Below are 15,247 nucleotides of genomic sequence, written 5' to 3'. Positions count from 1 at the left end.
CCTTTAATGGTACATTGACAGCGGTTACATCTGCATGTTTCTTAATAAGAAGCATATTTTAAAGGTATACGTTATGCTAATATCATTTTATTTCTTCATAAAAATGTCTTTCAGATAAGGGGTGTGCATGAGGAAGCTAGCACCTGCACGAGGGACGGAAATATCGTTTATTCCGAGTGGTCGTGAGACGCATCCCAAGTTTTTCTTCATGCGAAGTTTAGGAGGTATCCCTCTTGGCAGTGTTGCCAGATCACTGAAGAGAAACATGCAAGTACAAGTGACATCCCTCACCAAAAAGATTGAGTCGAATTAAATTAATTTAGCCAACAAAAAATAATAAATTTCTTGCATATAGAATTGAAATAAATGCTTAAATCCCAATGGTTCATCAGTGGTCTATAACTTGTTGCCTTGATGAAGCACACATTTTGTTTGTCGTATAAATACGCTGCCATACTACATTCATGTTGTCATTGTCCTTTGACCCATATGTTCTTTGACCTAGTGCGTACTAACAACAGCTGCAAACACAAATTTGGGTGTTGTTAAACAAGTACAATTTAACCTTGTGGAACAACTTTCCTGGTAGCTGTCATTTAAGTATTGTTCACTATGAACATTCTACTGCTTTTATGGACATCATGCTGATTTGCATACTAAAATTGGAGAAGTATCTTTGGATATGGGAACTATGTAGAGCAGGGGTAAGCAACTTCGGTCCTGGAGTGCCGCTGTCCTGCAGAGTTTAGCTCCAACCCTAAACAAACACACCTGAACAAGATAATCAAGGTCTTCAGAATTACAGGGGCTACAGGCAAGTTAGTTTTTTTTTCAGGGTTGGAGCTGAACTCTGCAGGGCATCGGCACTCCAGGACCGACGCTGCTTGAGATTGCTCATATTTAAAAGCCTTTCTATGACAAAACGAGCATATTCGCTTATAATAAGCGGAAATGGCAACACTGGCACTTGGTAATGTTTGGGTAAACACGAATGAGGTTTTGTTGTGGAGTCCACAGAAGCACGTCTCACAAAGCTCCGCCCTCGACGATTCAAAATGATGTTCTTGTATGAGGGACTGAGCGAGCGAGAGAGGGGGAGCGCGAGAGCGCAATCGGTCGAAAATCACTTCAGTCTCACATAGGCTATGCACAGTATACACGCGCGCGGTGAGCTGCGGCAAGAGCGCGAGCCCCGGCGTCCTCAGTAACACTGAATGGTGAACTGATGATGAGAGCACGCGCACTGGACACTACCGGACATAGCCTTGGAAGATTTTTCTGTTTTTACTTTTACGCACAGACAGTTGTTGACTGAAGGTTGAAGTTTTTGGAGGATGTTGTCGTGTGGAATTGGAGGTTTCGGGATGCTGTGAGGCCGGTCCGGAGTAGCGCTGGTTCGGGGTTTCCTTTCGTGCGCAAGGAGAGGGCACTTCTCTCTAATGTGCGTAACCACCATCAGCCAAGTTGCGCGCTCTTATTTTCTGAAGTGACACTTTTCGCTACAGTTCTAGCGGACCCTTCGTGTTAAGAAGAGGAATTTTAAGGAAAACCAAGAGAGCTGACCGCGGAAAAGGGTGCTGTTTTTGTATCGACAGGATTGCGGTGGTGCTGAATTTTGGATATCCAAATCGCTTGATTTGTGGCGTTCAAAGGGAACGCGGCTCTCGGTCCGACTCCATCGGTCAATACTAGCCTACAACTGAGAGGAGTAAACTATCCGTTAAGGTATATCAGATTTTTTTATTTTTTTTGCTATCGATATTTATACATTTGCACATCTGTTCGTCTTACCAATGTATGCGCTCTGATTTTGTCCGTAAACGAGGGTATAATAGGAGCTATGTAGAGATACTTTTCTTTATAGAGAAATGTGTTTGTGTTTCTTTTGCGTGTGTGTAAATCATACGATAGAAGTAACCTATCATACCACCCGACATAGTCAGGTTGTGTGATTATTTTATTTTTCATTATAATAAACGCTGAGCAAATAAGTGTGAAGTGCCGCACGCCTCAGTTTAAATATCCCGAATTTATCGATATCTCAAGTTAACATCGCCCTCGATTGTCCTCAGAGCTGATTAGCTCGCATGTGACATGTTTTCCCTACACTACTGCTATTGATTTTTCTACAAGAAACCGAGCGCTGGAGTGGATCGCCAATCTGCTTGCTATTGCATTTCCACATATAGAAAATAAGCCCTTGACTCCATGGATCCACAGAGATAGAACATCTTCATCTTGCTCAAGTGCCGGTCAGTGTATCTTAGCGTAGATTTTACTCGATTCCTCACTCTGAAATGTAATATTCAACTCTTTCCAGTGCGCTCGAGAATGAGCGCATTATAGATGGGGAAAAAACCCTCACAGGAACTGCGCTTATCGCATGTAAACTTGTTCGACGCTTATAAGCACTGTTCATAGTAGACAGAATAATGACTTTGTATAGATTCTGTGAGCTTTTGTAGGTAAACCCTTAAGTTTGCTATCTTATTTGGTTATTGCTCGCTCCCAAAGCACCTGTTGCTCTCGTTTTTGCGCATTTCTCACATAGCTCTACTTTTCCATCTCAGTGCGTTTAAAAGATCCGCAGTTAATTTTACGCGCAGAATGTCGACTAGTCAACATTTCACGATACGTACTAATGTCTTTCCTTGTACTCATTCACCAGTAATCGTTACTGAACAATCGAAAGCATTGCCTGTCATAACAGCGGAAACCGGTCTTTCTGGCCGCTCCCGTCGTCGGGTTGCTTTTAAACCTGTTCGACCGGCTGAGAGAAACAGGTGTGAAAACACGGCAAGGCTTGAGCTTTATTCCGCCCAGCTGTGATGGGACATCTCGATTATTTCTGTGGTTCATTTGTAGGCAAAGCGTTCAGCCGGATGTAGGCTAATATTGTACAGGATCCCGCAATGGCTTGCAAATGACCTGGTCTAACTCGGATCGCATTCATCCGCAGGTAAAATCATTTCCCTTCCGTTCTCGTCGAGATCGTGTTCTGTAGGCATCAGCACAACACACCGGCACTTGAGTGAGATCCTCCTGCTGTTCCAGTAGATTATTGATCTCTGGATCTGATAAACACATTCTCTTGTATTCCACCTCCGTTTCTTTAATGTGCTGAAACTATTTTCGTCGCTTAATCTGGACAGTTACAGGTGAATGTGATTTGAATGTATTGATGGGGGATGGGGCGGCTGACCACCTATAAAGACTTGTACTTCCAAAGGAAGTCAAAACCAAAGTTTTGTGGTCTCCATGCACGTTTCAACCTTTCTGTGAGATTTTAAGTAATGTAACCACAAAAGTTACAAGTTAGTCAGGGAGGCTTGTATGTTCACCTAGGTGCTCGCGAACAGAAATCGCGTTGTCTGAGGAGGAAACCATAGCAACAGCAGACAGCGAGCCTTTCGGACGGTACGTTGACAAAACATAAATGCTATCATGTTTTATCAGTTTATAATAGATTGGAGTTTCAAATAAATAAATATATATATATATATATATATATATATATATATATATAAGACCCCTTTAGTTTTGTTATAGTTGGCGTTTGGACGTATGCGCCCTGTCAGGCTCTGCTAATTGCGTCCTGCTAGTCTTCTAAAGAAATTCACTTTAAAAAGTTGAACGATATCGAATAATTCGTACATTTAGGGCATTTGATCATGATACGATGTGTCTCCTCATTATAACCATTATAACCAGCCCTTCGTAAACTTGATGGGCGTAAACGCTCCACACTGAGTAAGTTACGAGAGTCCAGCGAAACGGGAGGAAATGAGACTCCTCGCGCACACACTGAGACAGATTTAAGGTGATCGCTTGAATGAACCGAAACTTCAACATTGTATAAAGCAGAGATTATGCTGGCACATTTAGGCTAAACTATAGAGATGTTTTCTTTGAAATTAAAATGTACACTTATTCCAAGTAACCGCCTGTAAATGTTTTTTTTTTATTATTATTATTTACAAATTACATGTTGATTTGACTGTAAAGGAAGGGAAGCTGTGGCAGTGAAGTAGTCAACAATATACACAGTACAGTGCCCAATTGAAAACAGTAAGACTCAAAGGTTACAAGTTAAATGCTTGAAGGAGTTTCGAGTCTGTACTGTCATTTTTTTTTCTTTTTGATTAATATGTCCGTGTTAAGAATTATTGTATACATTGAGATTAGTTCAATTAGCATTTTATCCAATGATTTTATATGGGCAATTTCCAGCTAAAACATATAGCCTACATTTTGAGCTGAAATTATCCATTTCAGTATTTCTATTCCTATGGGCCAGTTTCACTGTACAAAATAATGAATTTCCTTAATTTTCATCACTTGAAAGACAACATCTAGAATCATTCAACTATGAATATAAACAATTAATATAGTGTACATTTATATTGTTCATGGAAAATAATTGTCTGTTGGTCAAAACGACTAAATAGCAAGCTATCACCCAGTGATGAGCTTTACCGTACTTCATTATTTTCCCATTAGTTTCAAAACAAATACGTATACGTTAAGTAAAAATATTATGCCTATTTTGCTAATTTTATTACAACCTTGTCTGTTTAACCCATAATATTAGTAACAGTCTTCCCGTCTTTGTCTTTCAGTGTCTTGTGTGTGTTTAGCCGTGTGAAATGGTGTGTGAGAGTTTGTGTGCCAGCCTTGTGACTGGCCAGCTCTCTCTGTGTAACAGCCTGGTAGACAGCAGCGGGGCAGCAGTTCATCTCGTCTGAAAGCGGGCGCAGACTAATCTGGCCCCACAATGGCTGAATGAAATAATTAAAGTAATCCTCTGTGCCTCGAACTTGGATAGGGAGTGGGGCCTTGGACCACCCATCCTGAACGGGTCACTGAACGCCATGGAGCTGGTGGCCCTTAGAGCCTAGATGGCTGCAGTCAAGGACAAAAGCTCACGTGAACTCAACTCGTTGGCTGTGGGCACTCGCATCAAAGTCTTGACACCCTCAGTGTTTAAAATGTGGTTGGTTAGTGTTTATCGCCTGCTGAACTACTTCATTTTAGCACATTTATGTGGTTTCAGGAGGATCGTTTGCGTGGTCTCCATGAGAATGCGTGCATATGAATGCGTTTTATTCACAGGTCACTACACACTTTTTCGATCTCCTTGCTGATTAATCGGGAGCATTATTCAATTGGTGAGTCTATCGGCTTACCTCGTGTAACAGTAAGCAAATAAGTCTTTGGCTTTTATGCTATATTTTTCAAATACGCACTTCAGGTGCACACTAAAATGTCAGTTGAGCTGGATGAGTTAACCATTAACCTAGGACAGATGCTGTACTCACACTTCCTTCTGAGTCAATCATTCTCATGGCTTCAGACAAGAGCTGACTCCTGAACCCTCATAAATGTCACCGCTTTAATTTAATTCTTTAATTATCGCATTGAAACCGGGATGGGGAGGGGTTAGAACAATCATTGACTGAGTGCGTTACCATGACACAGTGCCACTGCTGTGCCTCGTCCAGGAATCCGACTCCTGCCACGGCGATTACGTAAATGCTGTTATCGCTTTATTTTCCCAAGAATCACCTTGCTGTTTCATGCTGAGCTGGATGCCACCTGTGGGGGTGGGGGTGGGGGGGGGGGGGGGGGTGTATCTTGTATCTTGAGGTATGCCATCCTCATATTCCCATGGGTTTTTTTTTTTTTGCTGGCAGAGGAAGGGTGAGCATTGGTACAATGATGAATTCCTCGTTACAAGTCTCTAAAGAGGAAAGAAGGAGAGCGAGACGGTGAGAGTGAGGGAGAGAGAAAATCATACAGCAATTTTAAAGCATGTCAGCGGGGGAGGCTTTAGAATAGTAATTAGCCCGTTAAATCTGTTAACCTCCCCCTGCGCAACAACACAATGGCCTTCTCGACAGTATATATATGAGCGCGTCTCTGAGAGGGCATGGTAGGGCATAAAATGATGGTGTGTGTGTGTATGAAAGAGAAAGACAGAGATGTAGGAGGTGTTGTTACAAGAGACCAGGTGTGAAATGAACATAATGTGGTTCTTGCGGACAGGAAATGAGAGGGGAACCGCATTCCCCTGAAGGCTGATGCTAAAATTCTGGCCAAATGTACTGTGAATAATCCGTAAAGAGCTGATGGTTAGACTCCATAGGGGAAACGCCGATTCACGCCTTTCTTTGCGCTCACAGCTATTGATTATATTAATGACATCCAGCTTATACACAGCAGTACAAGATGAATTAGGCTACACAGCCTGAGAGCCGAGCATAAATTCTCACAGGATTATGACAGTAGTCATAAATACCGCACTCTGGCGACGCTGTCTCCCTGCAAGGAGATCTTAGCTGTGGCTCGACGATGGCACATTTGAAGACGTTATTAGAGAGGTGGACGTTGCGTGTTGATTTAGGGCCTGTCATAAATCGCCTCTCTGACCATGTAATGATGATGATCAAAGCTCGGAGGTGAAGAAAAGCCCCACCGACGGCCTATTGTCATTGTAATAACTAGGCTTTTTGTGTACCTGTGTGAAGGCTAAGTGCTAACTCTCTGCAACTGAAAGGAAAGCCGTCTAGGTAGCAGTGCTTGATTTGACTCTGTTAGGGCCTCATGTGTCTTGTAAATGTTGCTGTCGTTAAGGCACGCCACTCGTATGCACTTACACATTTCCATTACAAAGGAGAGATCTTAGCCAAAAGCTATTGCCACCCTTAAATTTCATATACTCAAACACGTTGAGTTGTTTTCCTTTTTTTCATGACCTTCATGTTTTTCTCTAAGATTTTCCATTTTCCAGAGCCTGTGCTCGCAAACACTCACTGACATTCCTTTGCTGTAGTTGTTTTTAGATCTTGTGTGTAACTTTTACACGCCCACAGATGCACAGCACATACATATGCGCACACGCGGGCTCACATTCAGAGAAGAGTGTGGGAAAGGATGTCTGCGGCCCGCATTGGGGTTCCCAGTGTCCAGTGACCCTTAACACAGACTCTTTACGCAGGGCCCTGGAGAGTGAATGTAGTGAGAGCTTCTTAAACCCTTCATCGGAACAAACAGATTCACACGCTTTTCATGTTGCGAGAATGTTTTTGAGCTTTGTTGACTTTTCCAGCACATGATGAAGATGGGATGTTTTGGTTTAGTTTATATATAGTTCTTGTCCTTTTTGTTTAAACAAATAGCATTTTAGTGGCCTTTTTTTTTTCCAGCCCGGTTAATCCTTGACCCAGAGTGCTTTTGAGGTCTCTGTCCTGCTTTTTGATTTTGACCTTTTTTTCAACACATGGTACACAATTCAACACGCACCTTCAGCAGAGACTCTGATGCATCACTGTGAAATGCCAACTACATAAGATGGTCGTTCGAAACCACAATGAGAGATAGGTTGTTTTAAAGGTGAGGTATTTTTCACCTCTCCAGCCTCCTTTGTGGTCTGCACTGTTTAATTAGCCGCATGAAAGTGTGCCAGAGTCGTCTGTCTCGACAGATTCAGAATTAGATTGTGAAATTGGTAAGAAATGAGTCAACCTCTCATCATATGTGTGATCAGGGTCACACATCCCTTCATTTCAGCCTCATTAGTGCATTGTTCTCCCTACAGTGTCATTGCCTTGTGGCTGCAGTTGTGCGAGTGTGTTTGTAGTCACTGGTGTCTAATTTGTGTGCATTAAAACTGCCTTTAGGGGAGTGTGTGCTTGTTGCAGTTACCTTAGCCATTTTTGATTCTCTAACCACACATTCTTTGTAATGTGTTTGTGAAAGGCTAGCTATGTCATGTGTCTGCTAATGGAGAAATATTGAATGGTATATTCACTAAACTGCTACAACCAATCAATACTGATGAGTGTATGGAAGAAGCCACTTCCTATTAGTTACCAAATGGCTGCACCAATATGCTGACAGTCATTTTTCTTTTTATATTTGTGGTTTTTAACAAAGTTACACAATTTTTTTTTTCAACCTCATGGAAGGTGACATTTAAAGACTGATTTTGATTCTTTAGGTTTGGTATTCACACAAGCAGAATGTAAATGGTGACAGCACTCTCACATCCCCCATTGTTTCACCGCTGGGTCGAGTTGAGGTGTCTGTCTCATCTGGACAGCAATCTAGCAGCCCTGCCTCATTAGCCATGGGGAGCGTGGTGGGATAACATTCCACATGTTACAGGGGTCTGCAATTACCACTGCAGGAAACATCAAAGTAAAATTACCTTTAAACGTGATGGATTAACAGAATCTGATTTATTTATTTGATTGTTCTTTTTCGTGTTCTTTTGCACTACCTCATGCTGAGGTTGTTAATGTTTGGTGAAGTGGCAGGAGGGGGCTGTTGTCAAGACGCCCTCTATAGCCCATCTTGCACCTCTCCAATGTTGTGTGATGTTGCAACAAATTGGAAGCCATTTGCTGTGAATAGCTATCTGCTTAAGTGGCCATTGGAAGATTAGAAGACCACATTCTTCTGCCATGTGTTCAATAACTTAAAGACAGGAAAGGGAAGATCCACATGTGATACGGTCTTCAAGAAACCATAATTTTGATTTAATTTCTCTCTTTAAAAAAAACAATTCTCCCCATGGTCCTAACATCATGGTGGTCTTTCTTTGTCTGGCTTCTATTCAGAGTAAAAAATAGAAAAGGTCGTAGCGCCAAACACTCGTCCAAAAGTCCAGTATAGGCCAATAATATAAGGTGCATAGATCCAAAAACTGCAAAAGGTATAAAGACGAAGGAGATCCTCACTCATCCAAATTTAGCCCAAAAGGCTTATATCATTTATTATTCAGAGGTCACATTTATTATTCAGCTTGTGCAAAAAAGTGGAAAAAGTTTTAGGTTATTTACCCTTCCTCAGTGCCATGTGCTACCACGCAAACACCAAATTTGGATGATTTGTAAATGTATTTGCTCAATTCGGATGTTTTGAGAGATAAATGTTTTTTTTTTTTTTTTTTTTTTTATCTTTGTGATATTAAGTGTATTACGGTAATACATGTTTTAATGAGCGCAGGTGTTTGCTTGGTAGCACATAGCACTGAGGAAGGGTTAATTCCCGAAAACGTTTTGCATCTTTGCACTTTTTTGCAAAATTGTGTGACCTCTGAATAATAAATGATAAGCCTTTTGGGCTAAATTTGGATGAGTGCGGATCTCCTTTGTCTTTATACTATTCCGAGTAAAACATGAGTTAGAAGTAAAATATGAGTTAGAAAAATGCGTGGTGACAAGATAAATAGACGAGATGTTTGCGAAGGAAGTGGGCAAGAAACACTATAAGAAACAGTCTCTGAAACACTCTGAAATAATAAAATAATTATATAAATAAATACAAAACCAAAAATTTACCATCAGATCTTTGGTTTTATATTCATTTAATTATTTATTTTTAATTATTTATTTTGGTTTATTTTTTTATTTATTTTTTTTATCTTTTTTACTGTTTTGCCCCCAGTTTTCAATGTGTTTTTGGATTAATTTTTTATTACAGAAAAAAATACAGCTTTTAGATAAGGGGAGGAATCGAGGTAAAGTAACTAAAATAACTAACAATTAATAAAATGAAGAACATATTTTTTTCTATAAGCTGAGAGTTACATTGGCCAAAAATAAATTAAATTTTACTTCCTAAGAATTTATTTTTTTTTTAAGTTATGATTTTAGATACATAAATGTTGTTTGGTTTTGGCTGAAATAATGCGTAAGAGATGAAGAAAACGAATGTTGTTTGCTTGATTGTGATGCATTTTACACTGTCGTTGACCCCAGGCATGGTTCTGGAAATGAGAGCTGAGACAGTTTATCAATAGCTTTAGAAAAAGTAGATCAAGCAGAGTAACAGCATTATTTGAATGGACATCACTTATCTGCTAGCTTCCTCCTCTTCCTTCCTCCTCCTCATCTCAGGAATACGGGCATATGTTGTCTTTATGAATTACACATGACGTGAAGTTTGCAGAATGAAGGTCAAACACAAGTAACTGTTTGTGACACATTTACTGCCTCTAAAAAGGAGAGGTTTACAACACATGAAGGGGCGATCAATCATAAATCCCAGGGAATCAGTACCATAAAACTCTGTGGCTGCCATTGCTTTACAGGCTTCTTGGCATTGTCAGAGACTTTGAAGGATTATGTCTGAAGAATGAATGTTTCTCTAATCTTATTTGTTTGTTTGCTTGATCTTTTGCAGCAACAGACTGATGATGGGCCAGAGTGCCAATGCGATGTGGTCACGGTGGAGTGCCATGCTAGTGTGGATGTTCCTTCTCTGCTGCTCTGCAAATGTAGTCAGCACCATCATCTACCAGGTGCCCGAGGAGCAGCCACCTAACACACTGATTGGCAGCTTGGCATCTGACCAGGGCCTGCCAGACACCGGTCACCTTTACAAGCTCGAGGTGGGCGCTCCTTACCTCCGTGTCGATGGCAAAACCGGAGAAATCTACACCACGGAGACCCCAATCGATCGTGAGACTCTCAAGGACTGTCGCAACCTTTTCGAGGGCGATCCTTGTTTCCTAGAATTTGAGGTATCTATTACAGACCTGATGAAAGGCACAGGACCTCGGCTCATCGAAGGCCGCATCGAGATCTTGGATGAGAACGACAACACTCCACAGTTCTCTTCACCCGTCTTGACATTGTCGATCCCAGAGAACACGCATGTGGGTGCGCTTTTCACAATACCCGTGGCCACCGACAAGGATTCAGGAAGCAATGGCATTGCCGATTACGTGCTAACGACTGGCCCTGAAGCTGCCAACCTTTTCAGCTTGCAGGTGGCGCAAGACTCAGATGAAAAATTGCCACAACTCATTGTATTGGGAAACCTGGATAGAGAACAGCGAGATTCATATGACCTCAACATAAAAGTGGTCGATGGTGGCTCTCCACCCCGCCAGAGTAGCGCACTGCTCAGGATCACCATTACAGATGCCAATGACAACGTGCCCAAATTTGAGAAGTCGCACTATGAGGGTGAGCTCCCAGAAAACAGCCAAGTGGGTCATTCTGTTCTACAAGTAAGTAATCTCTTTTTTAAGTCATACTTTCTATCTAAAACAAAACAAATGTAAGTTAAAGCTAAAGTTATGCCATATGCTGGAAAACTATATATATATATATATATATATATATACTTTGAATGCATTGTATTTCACATTGCATGAAAGTGCCTTCTGAATTCATAATACATTATTATTATTATCATATTTAAATTTTATACAGTGACTTTATTTATATATATATATATATATATATATATATATATATATATATATATATATATATATATATATATATATATATTAAACATTAAATATATAAAATATGAATTAAGTAAAAATGTCATGACACAAGTGTCTCAATAAACTCCCCTGTAAGCGAGTGTATGTTATGCTAAATCTTTAGACTTGCAATAAGTAATAGAGGAGATTATTTGACAGCTTGGCAATAGAAGTGCACTCAAGCCCCACATACAGAGCCTGACAAGCTCTTGTAAATGGAAGTCTCAGTTATCCCAATGGGCTTTAGCCTCAGTTCCCACACAACAGGGTTAAAGCGGAAGAAATGGGAAAGCCAAATCATGTTTTCACAGGCAATCGATTGATCCCTCATGGTCCCTTTAAACACAAGCTTTACAGAACGGGAGCGAGGTATTGACTGGCGGTGAGAATTACATGTTGAATTGTTGTGGAAATGAAAGCACTGCTAAGATTAGGATAGCCGTGAAGGCTGGAAGCTTTCCAAGATCAATCTGAGCCAAGTGTCCAGGCAAAAAAAAATTGTATTAATAACTGTTAATCTCTCAGTCAACAATTAATCCATGCAACCAAGTTGTATTCAAAGAGCATGTCAGAAGACTTTATTTTCCTCTCAGTCCTCATAAGCATCATTTGAAGCCAAAGTAAATAAGCAGTAGTGGTATTAAAACAGCTTAATTTTGTGATTTCAGAGGGTTGTAAATGTTGATGGAGTGTTTCAGCTTGTTCAGAGAAATGCTCTTCAAATACATTAAATGAAATGAATTCCCAGTTTGCGTGGAGGATGAAATGGAGTGACTCATATAGAGCAATAATAATTTAAGCACCATGAATAATCTTATGACTGCTTCAGATTAAGGCTGTTCACTGTAATAAATGGACTGAAACACCATGCATGTTTCATACACAGCCAAGGACGGAAAGAGGAGAGGATGCATCAGGAACAAGGGAATCTTGATTGTTTGAAAGCTTTAATCAAGCCACACTTTGATTTAGAGCTGTTTAAAATTATTCCCAGGTCCACGATAGACCAGAATGTATAGAAATCTGTGCCAAGACTGAGTAACTTAAGTGATCTCAAATTAATTTAATCTAGCAAACTACAGATCATTTTGGAGAATTTAACTTGACACAAAACACAACCCAATCATATTTTACCCCTCTGAGTAAGTGCATTTCCCATTTCTCTCCTTATATAGGCCTATTGAAAATTGAATAATAATAGCATTATAGTATTAGTAATTAGTGAAATCACAAGCTGTTTTCTGGAATAAAATGAGGTGTGCTTTAATTTAAATTCCAGTAAAATTCAGTTAATTTGTTAATTAGTCTGATGTAGTTCTTGGATGAGTTTAGGGTCTTTTTAAAAATGTGTTAAGCATATTTAAGCATATTTATCCGTTTGCGATGGTCCTGACCAAGCATCTTAATCCCTGTATTGACATTGATCTGTAAACCTGTGATTACATAATCTGTTTTGTAAATTAATGTTTCAGTGCTTTGCTTAGTTTCTTTTTTGTTATGTTGATTTAGGTGAAGGCCAATGACTCTGACATGGGACCCAATGGAGAGGTGACCTACAGCCTCCACCAGGCATCACCAATTGTCCAGAGGCTCCTTAGCATTGACCGCAACACCGGCATCATTTTCGTCAAAGGCTTGGTGGATCGTGAAGATATCAGCATGCTCAAGTTCTACGTCCAAGCTAAAGACAATGGTCCACAATCGAAGAGCTCCAAAGCCCTCGTGACTATTACAGTGAAGGACCAGAATGACAATGCACCCTTAATCAAAATCCGGGGCATTGGCCTTGTGACACATGAAGATGGTGTCGCTAACATATCGGAGGACATGCCTGTAGGCACAGCTGTGGCTCTGGTGGAGGTATCAGATCGTGATGAAGGTGAAAATGCAGTTGTGACCTGTGTGGTCGCAGGGGATGTCCCATTCCAGCTGCGTTCAGCTAGTGAAACAGGCAACGACCGCAAGAGGAAATACTTCCTCCAGACAACCATGCTGCTGGACTACGAGCGGATCAAAGACTACAGGATTGAAATTGTGGCAGTGGACTCTGGCAACCCTGCACTATCCAGCACAAATTCCCTGAAGGTGCAAGTGACAGACATGAATGACAACTCCCCGGTCTTCTCGCCCTCTTTGTACGAGGTAGAATTTGCTGAGGAGAACCAGCCAGGTGACAAGGTTCTGGATGTGGTAGCCACGGATGCCGACAGTGGGACTAATGCGGAGCTGACATACAGTATCACTGGTGGATCAGTTCCCGAGGGGCTATTTGAAATTAACCCTAACACAGGAGAAGTGCGTGTCATGAGCCAGTTGGACCGTGAACAATTAGATCACTATCAATTTCTAGTCGCAGCAGCTGATAAAGGTGCACCAAGCTTGAGAGGAACTGCCACTGTTGTTGTTAAGGTGCTCGACAGGAATGACAATGACCCTAAATTTATGCTCAGTGGTTACAGCTTTTCAGTCCAAGAAAACATGCCACCCCTTAGTCCTGTTGGAATGGTAACAGTCAACGATCGTGACGAGGGCGACAATGCTCGTGTTCAACTCTCTGTAGAACCAGATAATGGCAAGTTTATGATTCAAAATGGAACGTACACCATACTTTCGACTATTTCCTTCGACAGAGAAAAGGAGAGCACCTACAGTTTCCGACTTAAAGCTGTTGACGGAGGTGATCCACCACGTTCCTCCTATGTTGGCATTACCATTAATGTTCTTGATGAGAATGACAATGCTCCATATGTCACCAAGCCCTCAAACTCTTCATACAAGTTCTTGGATCCCCGCACCAGCCCAGAAACCCACGTAGAACGTGTTGAGGCGGAGGACATGGACATCGGTTTAAATTCGGAGCTGGAGTTCAGTATTGTAGGGGGCAACCCACATGGCTTGTTCCGCATCTCTTCAGAAGGTGAGATTACGTTAGCTAAGGAGTTCACATCCAAACACATTGGTCTCCACCGTCTGGTAGTAAAAGTTAATGACAAAGGCACGCTGCCACGCCATACAACCGCTCTGGTGCACATTTATGTCAATGAGACCATCGGCAATGTTTCCCACGTCGAAGGACTTGTTGGACACAGTCTTTATACACCACTTGAAATGGACATTGCAGGAGATCCCGATTATTCTCGAGATGGGCCAAATAACATTATTTTTGCAGTCTTGGGTGGCTTTTGTGTGGTTGTTCTAATCATTGCAGTGGCTATGATCATCAGGCATGTTGTGCTGAAGGAGAATAAAAGTGGCTACCAAGCAGGCAAGAAGGAAACCAAAGACCTCTATGCCCCCAAACCAGGACCTAAGAGCAACAAGAACAAGAAGGCAAAGAAAAGCAAAGCTCCAAAACCTGCCAACCCATCTGAGGAGGATGAGGAGGGGAGTCTCCAGAAAGGCCTAAAGTTCAACCTCATGAATGATAGCGTCAACGATAGCCCTAGGATTCACCTGCCGCTCAACTACCCCCCTGGGAGCCCAGACCTGGGGCGACACTATCGGTCTAATTCTCCTCTGCCATCCATTCAGCTCCAACCTCAGTCACCTTCTGCCTCAAAGAAACACCAGGCAGTGCAGGACCTGCCGGCCACCAACACCTTTGTTGGAACTGGGGACAACAACTCAACAGGCTCAGACCAGTATTCGGATTACAGCTACAAGGCCAACTCTTCAAAATATAGCACCAAACAGGTAGGAGACGACTTCGAAAGCATGGCAAGGTACCACAGCACAGGGTACCAAAGCCCAGGGTACCCCAGTCCTGGGTACCACAGCACAGGGTATCACAGCAACGGGTATCACAGCAACATGGTGTGGACTCAGGGCAGGTATTAGGGGCTGGAACTGAATTAATGTCAAACCAAAGCTGCACTGATCACAAACCCCATGCACATCATTTGATTGACAGAGGTTTGTTTTATTTGTCAACCTTTTTTTTTTCTTTATGCTCTGAAGTAAAAA

The 15,247-nt window shown here is 41.5% G+C and overlaps 1 protein-coding gene across 1 annotated transcript in view; it reads left to right on the top strand.

Moving 5' to 3' along the window:
* The first annotated feature begins 1,595 nt into the window (after positions 1-1,595).
* LOC306882990 (protocadherin-1-like) overlaps positions 1,596-15,247 on the top strand; it is a 171,270-nt gene continuing 157,618 nt past the window's right edge. The window contains exons 1-3 of the mRNA XM_079438031.1: positions 1,596-1,725; positions 10,189-11,020; positions 12,794-14,977. Of these exons, the coding sequence (XP_079294157.1) occupies positions 10,199-11,020; positions 12,794-14,977 (3,006 nt within the window). The 5' untranslated portion in view covers positions 1,596-1,725; positions 10,189-10,198. The remainder of the gene's footprint in view (positions 1,726-10,188; positions 11,021-12,793; positions 14,978-15,247) is intronic.

Source organism: Barbus barbus (genome assembly GCF_936440315.1).
Source record: "Barbus barbus genome assembly, chromosome: 17".
Classification (NCBI taxonomy): domain Eukaryota; kingdom Metazoa; phylum Chordata; class Actinopteri; order Cypriniformes; family Cyprinidae; genus Barbus; species Barbus barbus.
This window is presented reverse-complemented; position numbering and strand designations above follow the sequence as displayed.